The sequence below is a fragment of the Lynx canadensis genome, chromosome B4, assembly GCF_007474595.2.
Source record: "Lynx canadensis isolate LIC74 chromosome B4, mLynCan4.pri.v2, whole genome shotgun sequence".
Taxonomy (NCBI): Eukaryota; Metazoa; Chordata; class Mammalia; order Carnivora; family Felidae; genus Lynx; species Lynx canadensis.
The window spans coordinates 15,420,307-15,447,417 of NC_044309.1; the positions used below are offsets into that span (position 1 = coordinate 15,420,307).

Sequence of the window (27,111 nt, forward strand, 5' to 3'; positions counted from 1 at the left end):
CAGCCATGGTTGATGCCAACCACAGACTAAAACAAAGCATAATACTTTTTACCAACTTATACATTCTCCTGGGTGCAGGAGGAATTTGTAAGCTATTAAAAGTTGAGTGAGTATTCTCAGCTGCTTGAGGGAAACACCGAGACCATCTGCATGGTCTGTCCTTTTTTCATCTGGGGCCATAGCAACTCTGTCCTTGGCCTGGAGGGAAGATGGATAGAGAAGAGCCCCGGGTTTCATTTCTGGAAAGGGAGAAAAGCTGAGTGGGCACCTAATAGGGATTCTCCCTCCTGCTCCTCAGCAGGACCGCAGGCTTCTTCATTACACCAAGCTGAGAAGCAGTCTGGTCTCAGCTCCTTCTCCTAGCCCAGCCCGCTGTCTCCCTCCCTCTTCCTTCCCCTTTCTTTTCCACCAGACCTACTAGTGTTTGGGAACCAGGGTTTTTAATTTTGTAAATCTGAGCCATCCAACCCAGAGGCACTTCTACTAGCACATTCTCTGCATCCGCTTGGTGAAATGAAGGACTGGGCGCTTGCCCGGCTCCTCAATTAAAACGATCGGGTTCGCTAATTGTGATTACTCACAGATGCCCTATTCACACTTCCAGGTACAATTTTTAATTTCAAACTAAGCTTCTGAAAACCAAATTAAATACTTTTCCTTTCTTTTTTAATGCTTACCATTAATATTTTGTAAGAAGAAACGAAAAAAAGTTTTAGCATCTCCAACAGTGTGTTCCATGAGTTTCCTGGTGGGAGGTGATAAAGGCATTTTTTTTAAACTGACTAAAAATGGTTAGCCACAGCACCATGAAAATATCTCAGAATGTTTTAAAATGAAAAAAAAAATCTGTGACATGGAAATAGCAATTTAGAGGGGGGTCCAGGGTTTGTTGGCAGCTTTGAATGGCTGATTTTAGTCTTCTCTGGACCTCCCTCATGATTTCCACACCAATTTCCATCTACATCAAAAAAGCAAGCCTCCTGAGGTACAGAGGGGGGAAAAAGTATGGGACCATTTGTTATTTTGGACACAGATGATTCCAACCGAGGGAGGACATTAAAATGTTTCAAGAAACACAGCCTTTGAAATACAGCAATAGATTCACATCTATAACAGACTCTTCTGTAATATAAACCCCCTCAATGGAGTGTGGAACCCTTTTGTGACTCTCTATGCTTCAGATCCCACCCCCTAGGCACCTTTTTAAGCCCTGGAATTTAGCTTTAGCCTTTACTGATGGTTAACAACCACTTGTGCCACACGCAGATCTAGGCATAAAATTATGGCAGACGACATCATTCTAAAAACTTCTACCATTTTAAACTTTCTGGAAATCCACTGCCTTGCTATATATTCCCAGGGGAGGAGGAACACTGCACTTGTAAAGTGCTTTGCATCCTTTAACAAGAGGATTGCGGTTGATGTGGCTGGAAACCAAAAATAATTTAACCTAATTTGCATGTCCAGAATGGAGGTGTGATGGAGGCTCCATTAGTATTTACTGTTACTTCAAATAATACTGAATGAAAACTCCCACGATCCCAGGTGTTAATTCCCCAAATAATTTTATTAACATGCAGATTTTTCATGACCATTTCTCTGCCACCCCTGTCTCTCTCCTCAATGTTATTCTAGTAGTGCTAGGCTTCCGATGCCCACAAACCAGCCTACTCAACAGTTTCCACTCGAACATCTTTCTAGATGCTTATTCATTCTGGTCATTCCTTCCTTTTCATTTACTCAGGCTCCCCCTTAGTTCGGAAGAGCTGCTTAGGGCTGGGAACCTTCTCCTGGAGGAGAAGGAGGATGCCAAGGGTGGCAAGAGAGAGCAGGGGAGACGGAACTACAATTACGATGTTTCTGCGCATCTCGCAGAATGTTTCGGCCATCCTGCAACAGTGAGAAAGAGCACCGAGTGGAGATATGCAAACCTATCATTTAGCACTACCATGTTATGCTGGGATTACTTAAACTTCCACGAGACAGCACACAAAGATCCAGGCACCTGGGAAAATGGGAGATAGCTCCCTTTGGCCTCCACCTCTTTGTTACTTCGGGAAGGAAAGAAATCTAGTCCCGACACGAACACGTTGGTCTACAGAGATCCACTGACAGTGTGTGCCTCTGTTATGGTGGATTAAAATTTTAGTCAAATACAGTCCTCTGCTTTAGGAAGTCTTCAAAATGTGTATGAGACCGCCAGTTTCATTTCACTAGCCCTTGAATGTACTGGATCTTTCTCTTAAGTTTTCCTAACCAACCAGGCTCGTCTTTGGAAGAGTTTGGTCTATTTTTCTCAGCTAACTATTGAAGGGGGTTTGTCTTTGCTTTCCGCCCATCCCCAAACAAATCTCTGGGATTATCCAAATAAACACCTTGTTACATCACATTCCGGATATGGGGGCTTTTGCCACATGGGCCTTGAGCCAGCTGTGATTTGACCTGGGAAGTTTGCCTCCACGGGTGGTGTTAGCACTGAATTTAGCAGGATTACAGAATAACTGTAATGTCATGTTCTTGGGCTACTGATGATTTGCCTTTGGTAACTGTAAACTTTGCCCAGACATCAGAGTTCTAAATCACTCTGTCACTGTCACTCTTTGGAAGAGGAGTGAGGCGCACTTATGTACGGTGACTATGCAAGTCTTGTGGACCCACCACATGAGCACGCCTTCTGTTAGTTTGTGTCTTGTCTTCTCTTCTAGCATTTTATTTCCCGATCCCTGACTTGTGCTTGGACATCCAGATTCTTGTCTTGATGTGTTAGCTAATTTGCTTTCAAGAAGACTTAAATTTCTGGGGTCAACTGACCTCTCTGAGTTTCAGTTTTTGCCTCCTGTCAAGTGCAGGGATTGGACAAGATGGCTTCCAAAAACCTTGCCTGAACAAGTCTTCCAAGGTTCTCTGACATCCTGTTTTCATGCTAGGATCTTTTTTATTTAAGGCGGGGGGGTGGTGGTGATGCATATAGGACGGCAGTATTTCATTTCCCAAAGCTTTGATCAAACTAAGTTGTCTGAGTACAGAACTGGTATCTCCACTCTCGTCTCCATATAAAATGGCATAAGTTGCTAACTATATGCAAGGAAGCATTTCTTGAGAAAATGTGAAAAATGTCAATGTGGTTAGAACTTTTTTACGATGCATACATATGATCTCTACTTTACAAAGTTGGTGATCTCTGTTCTCTTGCGGCCAGAAATCAACAAGAAAAAAAAAATCAGTGAGCAGCTAGGGGGGCTGTGTTGCTGCCCTTTGAAGACTAAAATGGCAAACTAAAAGTTATAAAAGATCATTAATTGACTGAGGGTGATGATTTGGTGCCTAGTATTGTTCTGGTGTCATTATATAGCCCTGAGTTTATGACGGTTTGCTAAATGATGGTGCAATGGGAAACTTAATTTGTGCTAGCTGCTCTTCATGGTGGAATTAAGTTTATGAGGTTATTTAAAAGCAGTGGTCAAGGGGTGCCTGTGTGGCTCCGATGGTTGAGCATCCGACTTTGGCTCAGGACGTGATCTCATGGTTCGTGGGCTCAAGCCTCGCATCGGGCTCTCTGCTGTCAGCGCAGAGCTTGCTTTGGATCCTCTGTCCCTCCCTCTCTCTGCACCTTCTTGGCTCATGCTCTGTCACTCAAAAATAAATAAACACTAAAAAAAAAAAAGTTAGTGGTCAGAACAATCAGATTAAATATCACCATCTCAGCTTTTGGTTTCCCATGAAGACTTTTTCAGAATGGACAAACCACTACTGTGGAAGAGAATGGCCATCATTTTGAAAATGCCAGAGAAATAAATGGTGGAATTGTTAACCTTTGGTATCCACACAGCAAAGTGGCCTGACAAAGCGTATCACCCAGGTACTACTGTGCCAAAGCACAGTACATCTATTTTTCTGCTTCCTCAAAGTGGCCTTCTAAATATCTACACCAGATCATATGAATCCTCTATTTCAAGTCCTTCTGTGTATTCCTTTGGCACTCGTGATGAACTACACATTCCATAAGATGGCTGAAAAATCCCTATGTTTATTTACTGCGTGTTTCCAGTGCTGGGACAGAGCAAGGCATGTAGTCTGCATCTGATGAACTTTTGCTGAATTAATGAAAATCCTGTGTCATCCAGTCCCTGTTCATCTCTCCCCTTTGTTCATTTCCAGCCACTGTGGCCTTCTTACAGTGAGAACTGTACCAAGCTCCTGTTCTGCACAAGGCTACAACTTGAACCCCTTTTCTCTGTCTGGTTACATTCTACCTTCTTCCGGACAAAACATCATTCTCTCAGGTTTTCAGGGATGCCGTAATCACGTCCTTTGTATTGTTCTTTCTTATAGCACCAAATTCTTCAATTTCAGAGGATTACCAAATTTCTTTTTATTTTCTTATTTTTTTAAATGTTTGTTTATGTTTGAGAGAGAGAGATGCAGGCGAGTAGGGGAGGGGCAGGGAGAGAGGAAGACACAGAATCCGAAGCAGGATCCAGGCTCTGAGTTGTCAGCACAGAGCCTGATGTGGGGCTCGAACTCACAAACCACGAGATCATGACCTGAGCCAAAGTCGGATGCTTAGCTGACTGAGCCACCAAGGAGCCCCAAGAGGATCAAATTTCTAATTACATAATTACTTATTTGAATATTAGTTTATAATTTCTCCCATTAGGCTACACGATCAATTTCCATGGGGGCAGAGATTGTGCCTGCTTCAAAACTGTATATTCTGTAAGTAATACTGTCTATATATAGTGCATGCTCAATAAATATTGATTCAAAAAATTATTTCAGAGGAACCACTGGCATGCTAAAATTAAATTTTTATTTACTTATCCTAAATATGTAACACACGTAGACCGTTTTTTTTAAAAAGAGGAGACAGTGAAAAGCAAGTCCCCCAGTTTCTAGCCCCAGAAGTGACTTCTCCTATGATATATGTATCTATATATATGTATCTCCTTCCAGAGATAATCTGTGAGAATAAGCACATATTCATATCCACATTTATATCCAGTAAATGTTCTCTGAGGAATGAATTAGTAAATCACTTCTATTTTCACAAACCCATTATGAAAGTTTTTAGGGGGCACCTGGATGAGAGCTTTTCATTTTGTGCATAAAACTATATAAAATAAGCCTCACCTAGGCAACAAAGAAAAAAAATAATTTAGCCAGCTCAGAAAAACAAGAAAACCTTGTCATATTGATTCTTTTTGTCCTTGTTTATAGCTCTGGATTAGAAAATAAGCATGAATACAGAATGTCACCCAACACCTGTAAAGAAATGAGATTTTTAATGAGGTGACCAAAAAAGTTTTTCATTCCTCAAAAGAGAAAATGACATTTTTAGCATGTTCCCCCCCCCCCCCCCCCCGTAGTAGAAACTTCCTGATGAAAGAGAAACCACTCGGGTTCTTAACTGAGGAACTGGAGGCACAGCCAGGAATGAGGTACGGCATCTCCACATAGCACTCCTGGGACTCACAGTCCAAGCTAGATCCTAGGATGTTGGCCACACACAGTTCTGGCTCAGCCAACAACAGATTAAAAACCACATACATCTCTGGTTTGCTCTGGATTCTCCAATCCTACCAGAGGGGCAATCATTGCCGGCCTCACATTCTGTTCTGCGGTCCTCACTGGCCTCTTCGTTCCGAGAAGGTCTGTTCCGAGCTGGTTCCCAATGCCTAGATACATTTCCTAAAGCTGCTGTCACAAAATACCAACAGCTTGGTGGCTTCAACCAACCGAAACGCACTGTCCCATAGTTCTGGAGGTAAGGAGTCCAAAATCAAGGTGTCAGCAGGCCACGTGCCCTCCGAAGACTCTACGGAACGTTCTTTGTCCAGTTTTTGATGTCGCCAACAATCCTTGGCGTCTCTTGCCATCCGGCTGGATCACTCCATCCTCCGCCTCCACTGTCACATGGCCTTTGCCCCACGGTCCCCCCCAGTGTCATTACATGGCCTTCCTGTAAGGATACCAGTCATTGGATTTAGGGCACACCTAATCTACTATGACTTCATTTTAACTTAATTATATCTGCAAAGACTGCATTTCCAAATATCATCACATTCTAAAGTTCCAGGTGAGCATGAATCTTTGGGGGACACTATACAACTCAACCTAGTACCCAAGGCTGATGACCTGTGACAGAGGGAAGTGGATGTCAGCGCCCAACTGAACGTCTCCGTAAACGCAAACATGGCGGCTCCCGCCGACTGCAGCTTCTTCCCAGCCCACAGAACCCAAGTTTCTTCACACGTGTCCCCCACGCACCTACAATTAACACCACCACATTCTCACACTGCTTATTTTTAGGTCGAGGATGACTTTTATCGCCTTTCACAAAAATCTTTTTCACTGCTGATCCTCGCAAGACAGCAACAACAAAGCTCCATCCTACACTGGAGTTTTCAATGGTTGAACAATCTTGGAGCTAAGACCTCGCCTCCAGGCAGGGCCTTCCCTGATGGAAACATTGGTCTCGCACTGCGTTGTGATTTAAGAAGTGGCTCTTTGTTAAGATCCCGGTTATACAAGTGAAAAATACACCACCCACACAAGCAGCGAGACTGTCCGCCTGGTGTGACGGGGATATTTTGGGTGGTACTCTGGGGGAGTTATGAATGGGTTGGGCTGCGTTCCCTATTTTCAACTGTTAGCCAGTGGAAGCTGCTTTCCTCCTGGGGCAGGAACGAACCTGTTTGGCTGACGACACCTGTGCACAGAAAATACCACTTGCAGAGCCCGCTGGGCAGTGTAAACATCGAAAAGACGACACCTCCAGAGACAGATAAAGTTGGCCCACAGTGAATGTGGACACTGGGATGATTTCTGAGGTGGTGAAGCAGAATCCTTGACCTCAAGGAACTGTGTGCGTGGTCAGCTGGATAATCAACAGCCTGTTCTGTTCTTACACGAGGAACCCAACATGTTCTCTTAGTAGCGGTAAAGACCCATTTCCCTATTAGGCGCCTTTCCTGATAACACCACCACATTCTTATCCAACCCCGTTTCCTCCATTCACCTCCAATTCCTGGCCCTGCAAACTTATTAGAGGTGTCGCCTGATTCTTCAGCAAGTCTCTAAGTATCCCAATAGGAGACATGACCTCACCATTTAGAAAATTAGTATAAACGCTCAGATAAAATAGTAACAAGATGTTTGCATATCCTGTGGAAACAGCATTCATTCATCCACTGATATTCGAAAGTCCAAAATGCTCTAGGAAATCTGCTAGGTATGAGGGCAACAGAGTGAATTAGGTGAGGTCTCTCCTCAGTCTCTGAGCTGCTACAAACAAAGTCACAGGTGGCCTGATCATGTCAGGCCAAAACTACTTGAAAAGAAAACCCAAGGAAACTTGCCTCCTATTTCGGGAGGGAATGTTCCTTGGGTGGGTCACGTGAGAGAATCCCCTTTGGAGTAAAATAGTTCCTCGTGGAGTAGTACGTGAAGTGCTGCATTTCTGAACGAGATAAAAAAGGCCAGAGCTGTTCTCAGGAGTGAGGCTTTACCTGCTTTGGTCAATACATCACTTGGCCATCAGAGAGATGCTGTCACCTTACCAAGCACGGAGAAGAGAGAGAGTAGAAGCCAGAAGTCAGCATTTAGAGAAGCGGGATAATGCTTCACTAACCCTGCTGTCATCACGTACTCACTCGAATGTGTTAATAAAATGAACACTTCAGGAAACCAAAAGCAGCAACTCCAATTTAAGAGATGATGTGAAGGGAAACGGTTGCCTTTTACAGAGACTACAGGAGTCTTGCTTGACAGAAGAGTGGTAATGTCAGATGGAGAAAAGGACGTCTGCTCTAGGAATCAGAAGAATCTTCTCCTACATCCTTCCTCCACCACTCACTAGCTTTGGGCCCTTGGGAAAGCTCTCTCGTTTCTCCGGGGTTAAATTTCCTAGGGAATGACAATGTCCGTACCAACATACTGTGCCCGAGACATGAAAGTCCCTCAGGAAATAAGTTCTATGGGTCCTATGAAATAAATTCAGGAGGAAACGAGGCAATGGCAAATTACCACATTCTATTATGTATGAAATGAGTATGAGGTGAGAAGCAATACCACAAAATATTTATATGTGGTACTAATAGAAACTTGACATTTCTAAAGACCACAGGGATCTCCTCGTCTCCTATTATTACTTATGGAAAGACGAATGACACGTAGCCACATACATGTGGATATATATATATGTATATATACTTGTGTGTGTGTATATATGTATATATATGTATGTATACGTATATATATATATACACACATACATATATATACATATATACACACACACACACATATACATACACAGAGAGAGAACATGCAATGACTTACACACATTACACTATATGTACACATATATAATCAAAAATATACACGAATGATTAATGCCTAATTTGAGGTCACAGAGGGTCCAGGGTAACAACAGAGACCAGAAGTACTTGGGATGCTGGTTCTTCTGTCTTTAAACGTCACATTCCAGACAAGTGTATTTTGGGGAACATCCACAGGTTCTTCTGAAATTGACTCACACTGGTCTCTAGAGCACATGGATTTAAAATTTTTTTTAATGTTTATTACGTTTTGAGAGAAAGAGAGACAGAGACAGAGACAGCACGAGCGGGGGAGGGGCAGAGAGGGAGGGAGACACAGAATCCGAAGCAGGCTCCAGGCTCTGAGCTGTCAGCACAGAGCCTGATGCGGGGATTGAACTCATAAACCGCGTGAGCATTACTGAGCCATAGCCAGACGCTTAACCAACTGAGCCACCCCAGGTGCCCTCAGAGCACGTGGATTTTGCTTTGGGACCCTTCCTCTAGATGTCTTAACAGGTAAATTAAATGTAAAGTCGTAATAGGGGTATAAGGCCCTTCCAGTTCAAGCTGCTACAGGAGAAATCAATGGTTATTTGAAGACTTTAAATAACCAAGTATGAGACAGTTGGGTCATTGCAAGAGAAACCAATAATTCAGGTAAAAGTTTGAGTTTTTCCAGGGTTGAATGAAGCCTCACCTATAGTATTCAGAGGTTATTTTTCTCTTGTGCAAATTTGAAAAAAATAAATAAAATGGACACAAACCATGCAACAGAAAAGCCTACAGGTATGCCTAAGAATGTCCCTTTCTTTCTTCCTTAGTATTTATTAGCTTTGTATTATCCAAATGGCCGTTATATTGAATTCAATTAAACAAACATTTATGGAGCTCTTAATGTGTACCAGGCATCAGTCTAAGTGCCGGGGACATAATGGAATGGAATAATCGGGTGACTTTTTTGGTGGAGGGCTAAACAGTAAATATGTTTGGCTTTTGGGTCATACTCTGTCATAAGTAGCCGGCTCTGCTGTAGTGGCACCAAAGCGGCCTCATGGAGACTCTATTCTAAGGATGACACAACCAACATTCTGGGGTTAGAGACAGGCAACAAACAAAATAAGTGCAATTTATTTTTTTTTAATTTTTTAAGTTTATTTTCAGAAAGAGTGCGGGGGTGTGCAAGCAGGGGAGGGGCAGAGAGAGAGGGAGAGAATGTCAAGCAGGCTCTGAGCTGTCAGCACAGAGCCCAACGTTGGGTTCGATCCAACGAACCACGAGATCATGACCTGAGCCAAAATCAAGAGTCAGCTGCGTAAGCGACTGAGCCACCCAGGCGCCCCCGAATAAACTGCAATTTAAAACAGGGTGATCAAGGTAGGCCTTATTGAGAAAGTGACTTCGTAACAAAGATTTGAAGTTGGTGAGAGAGAGTTATATTTGGGAGAACATTTTAGGAAAAGGACTGAAGGCACCAAAGCACTAACATGGGAAGAACCTGGAGGCCAGTGAGGCTGGAATAAAAGCACGGAGAAAAGAAGAGGAAAGGCAGATAGATCACGTGAGGTCTTGCAAACCATGTAACTGGAAGACACCGATGGAAGATTCTGAGACGTGTGCTCTGATGTCTGTGTTAAAAGGATCACTGCTGACCAGAGATTGTAAGAGAGCAAGAGCGGAAACAGGACGATATTCTGGAAGATATTCTAATAATCCAGGTGAGAAGTCAGAGTGCCTGGACCAGGGTGGAAGAAATGGTATGAAGTCTGCAGTCCTGGTTGTATTTTGAGGGAAGAGCCCAAAAGAACTTCTGAAGGGTACATGTGGGATATTATGACTGTAGAGTTTTATTGGAAACTGCTAAAAACTTAACTTGCAATTGAATATAACACACACATTATTTAGCACATCGTGGATAAGTAAAAGTAAAAACAGAGAAAGTTAGGGTCAACTTCTGTTCTGTATTTCTAGCAATTAACACTGACACAATGACTGAGAAAACCCAATTCCTTTTAGATTCAGAAAACTTTCATTCTGTATCTACTCCAAATTATCACCATGAGGATTCACCTATGTTAAGTGGTTTCTAAGCAGTTCCTATCCGACAGAGTAAATCTGATGTGACTCTAGGCCAGTTGCTTGATCCTACAGACAATATATCCCAATACGAGTTCCAGCAATTATAAGTGTGGCATCATGCTTAGTGAAAAAGTAGTTCTGTGTCAAATGTTCCTGAATACTTTAGCTCCTTCTCAGAGACTCAAAACACACAGTAAGATGGGAAAGACTCTGTAACCCTGCAGGAAAAAGAGTTTCTTTACCCACAAATCTGTTTAACCCTAACCTTTTTCTCTTGCTTCCACCTTTTCTACTTGCTCCTATCCTGACTGGGAAAAAAAAAAAAATTCCATGGACTCAAGATAAATAGAAGATTTAACTTCTAGCCGAGAAAGAGAAACACTTCTCTTCTAGATCTAAGAAGCATTATACAACTTATTCCCAAATAATCTTGTCCTGCTTATTTCACAAAGTAGTTGCAAATGCAACTACGTACACAGAAGTATTCTGCACACTGTCTAAGGTATCTAGCACATGGGCAAAGTAAGTGTTTTACATAAAGAAGAGAAGTCCAAGGAAAGACGCTTCAAACCAGGAACAAACAAAAATAGTCTGGGTTCCCACACAGGCTTAGAACACTGGAATAAAGGCAACCTTGAGACCGCAAAGCATTCCCAGTGACAAATACTCTCATCATTGTGCTGAAAAGGTCAGGTTATTTTTGTTAAAAAGCTACTCTTTGGAGAGAGTGACATTACCAAGATGGCAACATAGACTGTCCCTGACACTGTTCCCCTTCACAAGAACAACAAATGTTCCTGTAAGAGACACCACTGAGAAAACCCTAGAGCAGACAAAATTGACTTTAAACCAAAAACAGTAAAAGAAGAAAAGTTCATCATAAAATTATAAAGGGGTCAATCCATCACAAAGATTTAACAAACGTAAGCGTTTATGCACTCAAGAACGGAGCACCTAAATATATAAAGCAAAAGCTAACAGAGCTAAAAGGAAAAAGAAACAGCAATACAATAATATTTGGGGGTTTTAATACTACACTCTTTAATGGTGGATAGATAACCTAGACAGCATCAATAAGGTAATAGCACATATGAACACTACTATAAACCAAATGGACCTAACAGACATATATAGAACATTTTATCAGTCAACAACAGAGTACACATAATTACCAAGTGCACATGGAACATTTTCTAGGGGAGAACATGTGTTAGGCAACCAAAACAGTCTTAAGTCTAGCAAATACAAGAAAACTAAAATCGTGTCAACTATCTTCTCTGACCATAATGGTATAAAACTAGAAATAACAGGAGGAAAACTAGAAAACTCATACATAAATGGAAATTAAACAACACTCTCCTGAACGACTGATGGGTCAAAGGGGAAATAAGTTATTATTAGACAAATGAAAATGGAAACAACATACCAGAATTTATGAGATACAGCAAAAACAGATCCAAGAGGACAGTACATAACAATAAATACCCATCTTGAAAAAAATCTCAAAGAAAGCACCCAACTCTATACCTCAGGGAACCAGAAAAACAAGAACTGAGCCCAAATTTAGCAGAAGGAAGTAAATAATAAATATCAGAGCAGAAATAAATGAAACGTAGAGCAGGAGTGCAATTGAAACGATTGACAAACTTACAGTTAAAAAACAAACCAGAGTTGATGCTGTGAAAAGATAAGTTTGGCAAACCGTTAGCTAGACCAAGGAAAAAAACAAAGGACCCAAATAAGCAAAATTGTAAATGAAAGAGACATTACAACTGATACCACAGAAATACAAAGGGTCATAAGGAATTACTATGAACTATATGCCAACCAATTAGACAACTTAGAAGAAATGGAAAAATTCTCAGAAAAATGCAACCTACCAAGACTGAATCAGGAAGAAATAGAAAATCTAAACAGGCCAATTACTAGCAAGGAGATTGAATCAATAATCAAAAATTTCCCAAAGAGAAGTCCAATACCATACTGCTTTGCTGATGAATTTTACCAAACACTTAAACAAGAATTAACATCAAGCCTTCTTAAACTCTTCCAAAAACTCAGAGAGGAGTGAGCACTCTTGAACTCATTTTATTAGGCCAGCATTACCCTGAATGATAACAAAGCCAGAAGGGATAGTACGAGAAAACGACAAGTCAATATTTCTAATGAATATGGATAAAAAAATTCTCAATAAAATACTAGCAAACTAAATTCAATAGCACATTAAAAGGTTAATTGATCATGATCAACTGAGATTTTAGTATATGTGCTGCCGAAGCAAGCACAATGATCAACTGAGATTTATCCTTGGGATGCAAGGATGGTTCAGTATACACAAATCAATAAATATGATAAATCATGTTAATACAACAGGTGAGAAAAACATATAATTGTCTCAAAAGACACAGAAATAACTTTTGACAAGATTCAACATCCATTCATGATAAAAAAAAAAAACACTAAACAAATTAGGTATTAGGTATAGAAAGAACATACTAACAGAATAAAGGGCATATTTTCATGAAAAGCCTACAGGAAGTCCTAGCCAGGGCAATCAGGCAAAATAAATAAAAGACATCAATACTGAAAAGGAAGAAGTAAAACTGACTTTCTTTGTAGATGACATGATTTTATATATACAAACTCATGAAGACTCAACCAAAACACTGTTAGACCTTATCAATAAATTCAGTAAGGTTGCAGTATATGAAATTAACACACAAAATCAGTATTTCTATACACTAACAACACATTTTCTGAAAAAAAAAATGAAGAAATCGATCCCATTTATAATAGCATCAAAAACAATAAAATACTTAGGAATAAATTTAACTAAGGAGATGAAAATTTTCTACTCTAAAAACTGCAAAACAGTGAAGAAAGAAATCAAAGAAGACACAAATAAATGTAAAGGTATCCCATGTTCATGGACTGAAAGAATTTTTATTGTTAAAATGTCCATACCACCTAGAGCCATCTATATAGATTCAATGTAATCCCCATCAGGATTCCAATGGCATTTTTTACAAAGGTAGAAAAAACAACTGTAAAATATATATAGAATCAGAAAAGACCCCAATAGCCAAAACAATCCTGAGAAAGAACAAAGTGGGAGGCATCACACATCCCGATTTCAAGCTGTATTATAAAGCTACAGTAATTACATAAAACTATAGTAATCAAAACAGTATGGTACTGATATAAAAATAGATACATAGATCAATGGAAAAGAATCAACAGCCCAGAAATAAACCCATGCATGTACGGTTAATGGATATTTGATAAGGGAGCCAAGAACACCCAGTAGAGAAGAGATGTTGTCTTCAGTAAATGGTGCTGGGAAATTGGATATCCACATGTTAAAGAATAAAACTAGACCCCTGACATTAGTCAAAAAGGATTAAAGACTTAAATGTAAGACAAGAAACTCCTAGAAGGAAACATAGGAAAAAGGCTTCTTGACATGGGCAAAGATTTTTTGGATGGGACACCCCAAGTACAAGTGACAAAATTAAAAATACACGAGTGTAACTACATCAAACCAAAACACTTCTGCACAGCATAAACAACAATCAACAAAATGAAAAGACAACAACATACAGAATGGGAAAAAATATTGGCAAACTATATATCTGCTAAGAGGTTAATATCCAAAATATATGAAGAACTTATACAACTCAAAAGCAAAAAAATCAAATAGTCCAATTAAAAAATGGGTTCTTCTATTCAAGAGCTTGAATAGACAATTTTCCAAAGAAGATATACAAATGGCCAACAGATGAAAAGGTGCTCAACATCACTAACCACTAACCAGAGAAACACAAATTGCAATCACAGTTAGATGACATCTCACACTTGTTAAGAATGGATATCACTGAAAAAGGTAGGAGATAACAAACACTGGCCGGATGTGGAGAAAAGGGAAGCCTCATGCACTGCTGGTGGGAATGTAAGTTGGTGCAGCTACTATGGAAGGCAGTATGGAGGTTCCTGAAAAAAATTAAAAATAGAACTACTATATATTCATCAATTCTGCTTCTGCGAATATATCCAAAGAAAAAGAAAACACTATGTTGAAGAGACATCTACATCCCCTTGTTCACAGCAGCACTATTTTTACAGTGGCCAAGGCAGGGAAGCAAGCTAAGTGTCCAGTGATAGACAAATGAATAGAGAAGATGTGGGGTATATACACAACAGAATATTATTCAGCCATAAAAAAAGAAAATCCTGCAATTTGCAACATGGATGGACCCCGAGGGTGAAATTAGAGAAATATAAACGCTGTGTGATCTCATTTATTTGTGAAATCTAAAAAACGAAAACAAACCAAACCATAGAAAAAGAGGTCATTTGAGGTTACCATGGGATGGGAAATTGGATGAGAATACTCAAAAGGTACAAACTTCCAGCTATATGATCACCGAAGTCCTGGGGATGTAATGTACAACAGAAGGACTTCAGTTAACATTGCTGTATGGTCTATTTGAAAGTTAAGAGAGTAAGTCTTGAACACTCATCACAAGGAGAAAACTTTTTTTTTAATCGATATGAAATGATGGACGTTAAATTATGGTGGTAATCATTTCACAATACGTGCTAGTCAAATCATGATGTTGTGCACTTTAAACTTACACAGTGCTGCATATCAATTATATCTAAATAAAACTGGGTAATAAAAACTACCTTGTAAGCTGTGGATAAAATGTTAATTAGGGTATCAAGTAACCAAAAAGAGTGTGTGGAAAAACATGTGAAAACCCACATTAGTGACAAGGAAAAAAAAAAAAAAACACCCTGAGATTTTATACTATGCTTGAATTCAAATATATGGTATTTTCTGGACTGCTTAAGATATGCATTTCATCTTGAAAACAAATATTTAGTATTTTTTGATTACAAAAGCATACATTATCACTATCGAAAATTAAAGTACAGAGTATTTAAAATTAAAAAAAAATAATAGATGATGGGGACTAAAGAGTACAGTTAACATGATGAGCACTGAGCAATGTATACAATTGTTGGGTCACTCACCTGAAACATAACACTGTATGTTAACTGTACTGGAATTAAAATTAAAAAGCTGAATAAAAATAAAAAAAAATCTAAAAACATTTATTTTGAGAGAGTGCATGTGAGAGTGAAGAGGGGAGGGGTGGAGAGAGACAGGGAGAGGGAGAATCCCAAGCAGGCTCTGAACTGTCAGCACAGAGCCCCAGTGTGGGGCTTGATCCCATGAACAGTGAGATCATGACCTGAGCTGAAATCAAGAGTTGGATGCTTAGCTGACTGAGCTACCCAGGTACCCCAAAATACAAAAATGTTTAAAAATAAAATGAAAAAACAATCTTAACCCACCACAGATAATTGATCAACCATAAAATCCTGGTCCATTTCCATTTAATTTTTCTACATGTACGTATTACAAGCACAATTTCCTTTTTATACAACGAGGACCATATATATAATTTTTTAATTTTACTTTTTTACTGAACTGGATAGGACATCTCCCTTTGCCCTTAGATATTGTTCCGTAAGTTTAATGTCTTCAGAAAAGTTTGTCATGTGGATACATGGGGGGTGGGGGTAGGTATTCTTCCAAGAGGGGTGGGGCAATGGCTTTACCCCTCATGTCCACTGTGTAAAGAGTTGAAAGGGCAATTTTCAAACACAGCTCTCTGCGCACATCTCTGACAGGGTCCTCAGGATAAATTGCCGGAAATAAAAATTCTGGGTCCGAGCACACAATTTTGAGGTTTTGCTACATGCTATCAAAATGCTAGCACCTTCCTGGAGAGAAATTTATATTCCCAACAGCAGGTGCCTAAGAACGTTTAGCTCATGTTACCCCCCACCACTAACTACCGCCTTGAAAAAATATTTGCACATTTCTCATTGTTACACATTTTTATTTTTGGTTTGATTTGTATTTTTTTGATTACCAGTGAGCTTGGACGTTTTTTTCATGTTCCTTAGAGAGATTTCCTCTCTGTGAATTTATGTGTACTGCCTACATTTCTATTGAGAGTGTTCATCTTTTAAAGAAATTATTCGTAAGAGTATATTGTGATATTTTTACTAATGCCTTGTTGCCACTTCACTTTTAGACAAAAGTCTTTCCAATCCACAACACAGGCATTGTCTTTCCTCCAGCATTATGAGCTAAAAAATCAATTTAAACAATTCAGGCCGCGGCAAAGATTGCACCTAGAAAACTTCAGTCAGTCTTAACCCCAAACAGGTGAGGACACCTGGGGATTCCTTAGCCCACAGGAATGTTCTATCAAGACCTTTTCCAGAAACAGTGCCTGTGATCCATGGTCTTTCTGATTTAAATGCCACGGTCAACTCCTAAGTAATTCAGGATTCGTTGTTGCCGTGTTTTGATTCTGGCTTTTCCTACTTCCTGGCAGTCCTGGTCTTGGGGGTTCCGCTGTGAAAGTGAAGGGAGGGGATACAGAGGTAGAGACGCCCCGATCTGACAGCGTTATGCCTTCACACTCCTTTTGTTCCAAGGCACTGGTGTTGGCAGGCCTCTTTAGCACAAGGGTCCTGTGCCTGGGTTTATTTTCACTTACATCCACATGACTGTTGGTAAGAACACAGCTGCCTATCACAGATGCTAAACAATCGGTTGTTTAATGACCCTGCTGCTGCGGTTTCTACCCCACAAGTGGGGTGGGGGGAGCGCGTGCCCGTTTACACAACCTCACTGGCACCATCGAAGCCACGCGGAAGAATGCTCTGATGTGAGATTTTCTGCAGTGATGAGAAACATACTTGAGTTTTTCTCCCTCCGTTTCACAACTTTTGTCTACCAGCCACTGGCAGAAGTCACCATTTCTTCAGCTAAGAAATGTTGCTTTCCAAAATCCTTTGGCAGAGTCTCCCAGAGATTTGTTTTTCTGCTCCTTCCTAATTTAGAAACAGTCTTCAAAGGAAACACACACACACACACACACACACACACACACACACACACACACCCCAACTAACCAACCTAACAAATCCATGTGAGAAGACACCAACTCTGATGTAATTTTGTATTTCTTTCCCACAAAGTTTCAGAGTTTATCATCTACAACCAATACAATCTGGACGGCATAGTTTGAAGGGAGAAGGTAAACAAAAATGTGTATACCCCCAGATCATTCTCTATTGAAGGAGCACCATGTGATACAAATTCAAGATTTTATTAAAAATTACTTGTAAGTTAACACAATACCTTGATGGTTAAGGAAAGCTTTTCACAAAGCAAAATAATGAGTTCTGTGAATAAACAGAAGAGCGAACAGTGTTAGTGGTGACATTTAAGTGATCGCATGATTTTTTAATTATTCTTTTGAGAACATGCACCTTAGTGAACATCTATTCAAGGAGCTGAGGTCTGTGCCTCCTCTGGAATTTGCAGTTGAATTAGAGCTTTGTTTCCTGCCTTTGGCAGTGGTAAGGAAACAAATGGAAATGATTTTGAGAACTTATAAAAATCTACCACCTACCAAAAGCATGTTAAGAGGTGAAGTGCTAAGTGCTAGAAGGAGAGAGTGGAAAAGCGACACACACACTGTATTTATTGGTGGCATACAGTAACAAGGAACAGAAGTAATAACAAGGAAGAGGAGTAACGAGAAGTCCAGCCCATGCCAACCCTTTATTTGTTCTTGGCTGTCAGGGGTTTCCGGCTGATCTTTTTCGATTTGTCATTATTTTTCTTTGGCGGTTCTGGGTTCGCCTGCATGTGTCTGCCGTAGAGGCTGAAAAGAGAGAGGAAGAAACGTGAGATACACCTTGCTAACACAGGAAAAGCTTTTACTGGTAGGGCTTTGGAGAACAGATTATTATTATCCAGGAATATTCAGGAAGCCAGAGAAGACTAAAAGATGCCTTCTGCTGTCTCCAGCTCATACCTTTTATTTAGGAATTTGAAATTCTCTTCCACACGCGTGCACACACGCGCAGTGCATGATGAGGTCAATTCTGGACAAGTGTCCCGGAATTTCACGTTCACTGGGCAGAGTGTGACAACACCGAAGGCAGAAGAGATCTGGGGCTGTGAGAACCGGTAATGCTCAGCCCAGCTGTTCCGGAATGAAGCTCTAACGGCTGTGAGCGTTTAAGTCGACAATGACAAAAACTGGGTCGAACTGAAGAGACAGAGTGTCCATTTAGTGAAAAGTGAGCATCACGCCTGGCCGGAAAGCCCAGGGGCTGGATAATGTGACAGAGAGCAAAGGTGTCCGAGCCTGCTCAGGCTGCTCACACGTGATTGATGGCAGTGGGACGGCGACCACACATCAATGCCGCGTTAATAAGTACCGTTGATTAAATGTTGACAAAGTACCCGACAATTACAGCGGGTGGCATTCATCCCAGAGCGACGCTAGCCTGTGGCGGCGAGGATTGGACCAAACGGCAGATAATAATTAATCGATAATTTATGAGTGCTTCTGATTAAACAAAATTAAAAGCCACCCTAAAGTAAATACGGCTCAATCTTAACCCCCCTTATTGATATAATTGTGTCCGAGAGAGAGCCTGGCGTGTGTCTCAGTTCCTCCGGGGAAAGGCAATGCCTGATCTGCCTGTTGTGATGGTCTTGTGCCAACTGAATGGGACGGGATGACACAAGGACTGACCTCCCGGCACAAGGTGTCCCTCGTTCTAAAGTCCACTCAAGGCATCGACACCTCTCTTGATGCTCGCACCCTGCCAGGCAAACTGGTGGCATCTACCAATGCTCTTGAGGACGTGGACAGTGTGGCTGGCAGGCCAAGGGATGGGCCTAGCACACAGAGCTGGCCAACTAATGGAGCAGTTAGGGCGGGTTGACAGGTGATAGTGTGGTCTATCTTCTCCAGAGGCTTCCGAACGTCTCCCTAGAAGTGCTCCAAGCAGGTCCCACCGGCAGTGGCCATGAAAATAGGTCTCTGCTCCCAAAGAGTTCAGAATGCAGGGTCTGGAGCTGGCAGCACGGACCTATGAGCAGCCAGGTCCTGGGAATGTTCTCCAGGTGAAGTGGGGGGGGGGGGGGCGGGTGTTGTTAACCACATGCCTGACAGGTAACATTAGAAACTGCAAGCTCGCTTTCAACTTCTGTAGAAATGAGCTTTAAAGACTCTTGCTCCTCTCACGGAGAGGCCCAGTCCTGCTCAGCCTGAGAGCGTGTCCCTACAGGAGAAACACCTCCTTCCCCAGGACAGCTTGTCCTCCGGGAAAATGGATCTTTTTGAAATCCACATGAGCCCCCCTCCCAATGCTCCTCACTTTAAAAAGGGCCACGGATGCCCCTCAAGTCTATGTCACGGACATTCAGACGTCCTGGAGCCCAGGAAAGGAACCACTGGTTTCAGCAGAGAGGAAGTTTCTGCCCAGCTGTCCTGCTGTTGCTGCCCACACCCCATTGATGTCCCTGTCCCAGTTCCTGGGACTTGTGACTACCGACTTACACAGGCAAAGGGGCTCTGTGGAAGCAATTAAGCATCTTGGTGATGGCAAGATTGTCCTCTATTATCTGGGACCCCCCCCCCTTCCTTCAGTCCTGCAGCATCTCTCCCACCACATGCATCAAACAGGTTAAAGGAACAGCCACGGTAGACTCATCTATTATATCCCTCAGCTTTAGCAACACATGCCCTGAAACGTACTTCTTCCTCTAACAGCCCCGGCCTAACCCCTCATCCCAGGATGCGGCTTTCTTTGCGTTAACACAGCAGTGTGGTGTGGGGTGTGCCCGGGAGGCCTCTGCTGTCCAAGCTCCTCTCACCCGGCATATGGCAAAGGTCTGATTCTGGTCTGTGCATTCATAGGTTCCCTCCAGCCTCAAGGATCTCTCCTCTAGTTTGCTAACCCCTACCCCCATAAGGGGGAACAGTATGCATGTCCTTGCTCACAGATAGCATTTAACTTTAAGGCTTACAAAAATCTGCAGAAATAGTTTATGAACTGGGAAACCCGGCAACAGCGACACAAATAAGAGGTCAGAGGAGGGAAAAGAGAATAAAGATCTGATCAGGGCCCCACGTATCAATCACATCCTGAATGAGTAAGAGCCGAAGTGGGCACAGAAGGTTTCCCAGAAGAGGTGGGGGTTTTGCTGGGCCTGACAGTGGTAATCCAGCAAAGTCATTTTAGAAGGGGGTGCAAAAGCTGTTTGGAACTCAGCAAGGCTCCCCTTGTTAGGAAGGAACCGGAATGTTCCAATGTTTCAATGTCTGCCTTTTTATATTCAGACCCCACTGTGCCTGGATCTCCTGGGGCGACACAGCAAGTCCCTACAGAGGGCCAGATCAGAGAGAGCATTCCTGAACTTGACGTTGAAATCCTCCTTTTGCAAGTTATTAGCTGCTGACTCTGGGCAAATGATTAGCATCCCCCCACTCCCCATTCCCTCGCTGTGCCTCAGTTTCTTCATCTATAAAAACAAAACAAAACAAAACAAAAAACAAAACAAAACAAAACAAATGATGCTGCTTTCTTAGCAAGGAGGCTGCACTAGTGAAATGAGCCCAGTACCTGGGATGTCTACCAGAAGCGGTCAGTGGATGCTTCCTGAGACACAGGACTGATGTGGAGTTAGAGTCGGAGGGACTAAATAAAGATAATTAAATGATTACTTCCTTAGGACTTTTTGCTCTGAAAAAAATGACATGGTATTTTCTATCAGTGCCAAACCCAAGTGTCTCTAGGAGAAAGGTTTTATTCCTCTCTGAAGAAAGCAACTAAGGCAGAACTAAATGAAACCCCCCCCCAACACCCACCACCCACTTCCTCGGTGAGTCACTGCCAGAGCCGGGATAATGCCGTGTCCTCCCGGTGATCCCTTATTCCTCCAGCTGAGTGGGCAGAGGAGAGTGGTGATTTACTAAGTGGCCATTCCCACATGGAGACATCATTGGGGCAGAGCGGTAATGACAAGCATTTTAGGGTCCTAAGTCTGGGGTTCCATTCCTGGCTCTACCAGTGATTAGCCATGGGGCTTCCATTGTGAAAGTGTGGTAGGCAGAATAATGGCCCCCCAAAACAGGGACATTCTGGTCCCTGAAACCTGTATCATAAAGGGACTCTGTGGAAAAGGTTAACTAAGGATCTTGAGCTGGAAGATTACCCTGCATTTTCTTGGTGGGCTCAGTGTCATCACCAGGGTCTTTAGAAGAGGGAGGCTGGAAGGTCTGAGTCAGAGAGATCTGAACATGGTACACTGATGGCTTTCAAGGAGGGAAAGGGCTACCAGTAAGAAATGCAGGTAGCGTCTAGAAACTAGAAAGGCGAGGAAATGCATTCTCTCCTGGAGCCTCCAGAAGGAAGCCACCCTGAGGACACCCTGATTTCAGACTTCTGACCTCCACAACCATAGGAAGATATATTTGTTTTATTTTCAGCCACCAAGTTCATGGTACTTTGTTACCACAACAGGGACCTAATACAGGAAATGAACCTCTCTGGGCCTCACAGGGCAGCCTGCAAGTGAGAAGTCCGCTTACCTTCAGCAGAGGAGGCACGGGAGACTTCTGGGGTAGCAGCTCATTGAAAAGAATGACAAGTTAAAAAACTGTTTCAAAAAGGACAAAGGATGTCCCAAAGGGGGCAGGGGAAAGGGTGCTGTTTCTATCAGAAGAAAAGGGAACAAGTGGAAAAACTGTCCTCTCTGCACTATAGAAGGATCAGACGCTCCCTGCCCCCTCTGTTGTCTGAAGCTAATGCCTTGGCCCATGTTTTGAATGGACCCAGATTTAACTTCTAGAGGTGAACGAGTGAGACGTGGAGAGGTCAATGCCTTTGAACGAAGCTTCTCAAGGGGAGGGTGCACGCCACACCACACAAGGCCACGAGGGGAAGTACCAGGGTCCATTAGGAGGGAGAAGGAACAAAGCAGGAAGCAGAATCCAAGTACTTCAAGGTGGTTTCATGGGAAGGAAAGGACGGGGTTGAGTGGACTTAGGATTGCACAGTTTGAATAATTCCCAGGGGCTCAAGGCTGTCACGGTGGTCTCCAGGTGTAGGGGACCTGGTCCTGGGGTGATTTAGGGCAGGGGAAATACTGGCTTGGAGTGGGAGTTTGATACAGGAGGTGGTCAGGTGTTGGCTTTGGATCGGTTGGTTTGCGTGTCAAAGGCAAAGTAGCAGATAAGTTGGTCGCTATCTCTAGGAGTTAAGCTAGCCCTGGAAAGGGCAGTGTGTCTCCAGCCAGCAAGACCTCCAAGATGTCAAAACATCATAAAAGACAGAAAATAAACAACATGACTAATCAATGCAGTCACGGCCTTCAGGATGGCTTCTGTCTTCCTGACCCTGTAGCTCCCTCTCCTGACACACCTGCCTCTCAGCCTTCCTGAAGATGGCTTCTCTCTTGCCCCACCTGCTAGTTCTACCTCTTTCACCTGGGAAATACCCCACCAGCCCTCAGACCCCGGCACAAGGCACTTCCCAAGCCAGCATGTCTCCCTCATGCTCGGTTCAGGTGGCACCTGTCCGGCCCCACGTGAGCCCATGGCACCCTGCCCGGGGGACCCAAGACAACAGACCTGGGGCTTCACTTACCTCTGCATTCTGGCACCCTGCTCGCCCTCAATGACGTGTGACCTTGGGAAAGTGACTACTTTCCATAGTCAAAAGTCCTCATCTGCAAGGATGAGGGTGAAAATGCCCAGCTACCTTGGAGGGCTTGGGGGAAGATTAAATCAGACACAGAAAAGGTCTGGTCTGTGCAGGTACTTAGCAGATGTTCCAGAATGGCAGCTGCCGCCTTTAACCTCTCACAGGAGGTCCGAGACTCAGGCTAAGCTGGCCAGCCCCTTCCACTTGAGCACACAGTTGCCTCGGGGCACACAGCAGATCCAGGAACGTGGCCCTGCCAGCTTGACAGTGGTGACAAAAGGAGCCTGGCTCAAGGTCACCAACAGTGCAGCCGCTGCAGGTGGACGAAATGTTCGACCCACAAAGTGGGGGGACCCCATGTCACAGAGTCTTAGAAACTCGTCTCTCCTCTGACATCTGAGGTTTATGGGGGGAAACTGGGAGATGATAAAGGAGTGGAAAAAACCAACAAAGAACAATCCAAAGTGAGAGGAAAGGTTCCATTATGCACAGGAGTCTGACGAGCATGCTTCTGTCACTGCAGAGAATCTCAAAGGCTCTCCCATGGCCGCTCTCGGCTGTGGGAGATGAGCAAGCCAGCGCCGATTGGCCCCCCGGGGGCTCTCTGCCGGGGGCTCTCTGTTCTCATCTGTGCAGGAGGTGGGGGGTGGGGGGTGGGGCCCTGCCCCGAACAGCTGCTGAATTCCTGCTGAAGACCACCCCTGGAGGAATCCTTGTGAAACGAATCCAGGGAGAGCCAGGGTCATCTGACTGATCACTTCGGACGCATCTGGTTATAAGCAGCCTGCGCACCGGCCACTTGAAGCAACCGAACACGCCTGCCCGTTGACATCTGGGACTGCAGCAAAAAATTCCAGCCCACCAGAATCAGACTAAAGTTTGCAACTAATATCAGGGCAGGTGATATGCACACTTTTCAATTACTGCTATGTAAACTTGCCATATGTATATGGGCATTTTCACTGTGGGAAAAGATCCATTCGAGTCTTATCCTTTCTTTTGGATCCCAGGCTCTCTCACAGACCCTCAGTCCCTCCAAGCTGCGGCAGAAGACCGCCGTGGGCCCACCCCATTCCTTCTTGAAAATTTCCTCCCTTGGCTGCAAATATACTATCTTGGTTCTTAGTCTCTCCTTCTGACACTGCTTCAAGTCCTTATGTTTCTGCTGTCATCTTTGTTTTTTCTTTCCTAGAAAGGACATCTAATTTTCCAGCTTCAGTGATTACCTCTTAGAAGCACCTCCACGTCCCCACCCGCTACGGAGCCAACCACCGTCTTCAAACCCTGCTGTGCCTTAGTCCCACCTGGACACTGAACTATTAAATCCAACCAGGGCACGGAACGGTTCCCTACCCCGACTTTCACAGGTCTGTCCCTCTGTGTCTCCAGACCTTCAGGATCAAATCACTTCAGTGGTTTTGACACCTGCCTTTTTTTTTTTTTTTTTTTTGGTTATTCCATGAATGAAGTTTGAGTGAAGCTTCCCCTGCAACAGGCATTCTGAGTCTGGGCCCAGGGAAGTATCCAAAACTCCAAGCAAAGCTCTATGTGTTTTTTCAGCAGAAGGAGAACGCAACTTTCAACAGCTTCTCAAAAGGCTCAGTTATGTAACTCAATGGATTAATCAGTCACTTTATGGTGCTTATTCTTATTTTCACAAACATGTGATGTTATCTATTCTCTTTTTCGCCTTCCCGAATAGAGGCCCCTATCAGATGGTCATTAGATTATTATAATGGGTCCTTTCATTCCTCCAATGTGTCCTACGACTGGCAGAATAACCTCTCCTTGGTTTACGCATGGAAAATGGCATCCACTGTCCACCAGGTCGTATCCCCAACCTGGTATGTGTTATAAAGCAGCCACAAAACGTATCATGTGATGCTTAACTCCGCCAACCTTGTCTCTCTGTCCACCAGCAGACCAGAGCACAGTAAGGCTGTTCTGGAGGAAGGCAGAGGGGAGCACAGTAAAGGGGAACCAAGGGTGAGCTCTGCCACCTGTTAACTGAGTAACCCAGAGTCCTTTCTCTTTCCCGAATGTGTGTTACCTTAACTGGAAAATGGGAATACGTGCAGTCAGACCGGCTTGGGCTCATGCGTGTGTTTGAAAAATAAAATGGTGCTAAATCGATCCAAGCCCTGGAATTAGCTCTTCCTCCCGGGCAGCATTCCTTTTGGTCTGTTTCTTGCTGATCTGGGTTAGTATCATCAGGAATGCCTGCCTGCCTGGGTCCTTCTCTGCAACTTAGATCCCATCCGTAGTTTTAGGCTTTTCAGAGCTTTCGCCCCCTGCCCCAATTTCTGCCTTCACAAAACACTACTTGAGTTATCAGGATTGCACCATTAAGTCCTTGATGATACACAGGCTCCTGCTCTTGGCTTGTTGGTTCGAACTACCAGCAGAGTGCCGTGATAACGACACGTTACAGTTACGACTACCAGCCATTCAGCGTTCGCTGCCACGACAATCCAGGGAAGAAGGGGCATTTCTTATCTCCGTTTTTCAAAGGAGGAAACTGAGGCTCAGCAAGTTTAGACCCGGATCAAACCCAGGCAACTACGCCAAAGTTCGAGTCCTTAATGCACTATGTTATCTTGTTTTCCATCTTTTTTTTGGATTTCCTAGATCTGTCTTCTCAATAAGCCTGCCACTTTCTTGAGGGTGGGGACTGAAGAGTTCACTTCTTTTGTATTCTGTATACTCAAGGCACTGGTAGAAGCATGTTGTGTGCTATGTAAATATTGTGTTTCCGAATGCCAGGTATATGAGAGGTACAATATGCTGTTCTTAAGTCATTTGCTCGTGTCATATGCCTCCCTCCTGTTGTTTTGGGTGTTTCCATGGAAAGTCCTTATACAGACCAAGAAAAGAACCAATTTGAGAATCCAAGTTATATGGCCAGTGACAATAATAGAGAGAAATAATTCTGTTTATAATCTGTAATCTTATGGTAGGTTGCTAAATTTAACATGTCTGCAAATAAATCTGTGGACAAAGTGTGAAGCCTAGATTATTAACAAGCGTTTGCAGTATCTTTATTTATCCTATCTAGCAGCTATGAGGGGCTGGTGACAGAACCTTTAGCACAGAAACTGCTGAGTCTTAAAGAAGAAAAAAAATTAATAGTTACCATATTCCCGGGAGAAATCTCATTAATTCAAAAGGCAATGATTTTTTTGAGATCAAGCCTCCAAGAGATGGTTCCAAGCAGGTCGCTAATGGCAGTATGTGTCTTTCACATTTTTCTCCATTACAACCCTCACCGCTCTCCGTTCCCCACACCCAGTGTAAAGGAAAGTATAAACATGCATTTGAAATCCACGGAAATAGCCAAAAGGAATTTGCAGATGGCCTAAGATACAGATTAAGCTATACGACAATATAAAATATAAACTGGGTTTTAAAACACCCTATACATTCTAGACTTACTCTCTGCCCCACTGGAGGGGAGAAATGAGGATTCTGGCAGAGCAAAGCTAACAGTCTCATGCACAAAAGATGCTCATTAAACTTCATCATCCTGTCTACTCTAATGATGCTTTTACTTAATAAAAATTCCCCGAGCAGTTGCAAGGATATTAGGCAAGGTCTTTGGTTATGTATCAGAGGTCCGAGCTGTCACGAGCAAGCATGCAGTTCAGGGGGTATGTTCCCTGGGGAAGGAGCAAATCCAGCTTTCACGGAATACATGCAGAGCAAAATCAATAATTCCAACTTGCTTCCCTGCTTAAGCATTTAAGAAAATAGGTAATCCTTTTAAATTAAACTGTGAAGTGCTAAATGGTGCAATTTCCAGAATAAACTAAAAAGCAAGAGGAAACAAGTCTAAGGGCATTTGTAAGTTTCCCAAACAAGCTTCCTTAATAGACTTCACACCTGGACTGCATATTTTTTATGGAGAGAATTCTTTTTTGATTTCATACTTACCACTTGTAGAGATTAAAAAAGAGACATCCAACCACATACGTGTGTGTCTGTAATACACACATATATGTACAGATTTCACCATAAACACAAAGGAAAAATTATTTTCATATGTGCAATTCACCCTCTTCAAAAATTACACTTAAAAAACACTACTATTAAAATTAACTAAATGGAATCTGACTCTCAA

At 42.8% G+C, this 27,111-nt stretch overlaps 1 protein-coding gene across 3 annotated transcripts in view; it reads right to left on the reverse strand.

The window, feature by feature from the left end:
• Positions 1 to 17,574: 17,574 nt before the first annotated feature.
• RSU1 (Ras suppressor protein 1) overlaps positions 17,575 to 27,111 on the reverse strand; it is a 203,775-nt gene continuing 194,238 nt past the window's right edge. For all 3 annotated transcript variants that reach the window (XM_030320476.2, XM_030320481.2, XM_030320478.1), the window contains one exon: positions 17,575 to 18,154. In XM_030320476.2, coding sequence (XP_030176336.1) covers positions 18,052 to 18,154 — 103 coding nt within the window. In that variant the 3' untranslated portion in view covers positions 17,575 to 18,051. The remainder of the gene's footprint in view (positions 18,155 to 27,111) is intronic.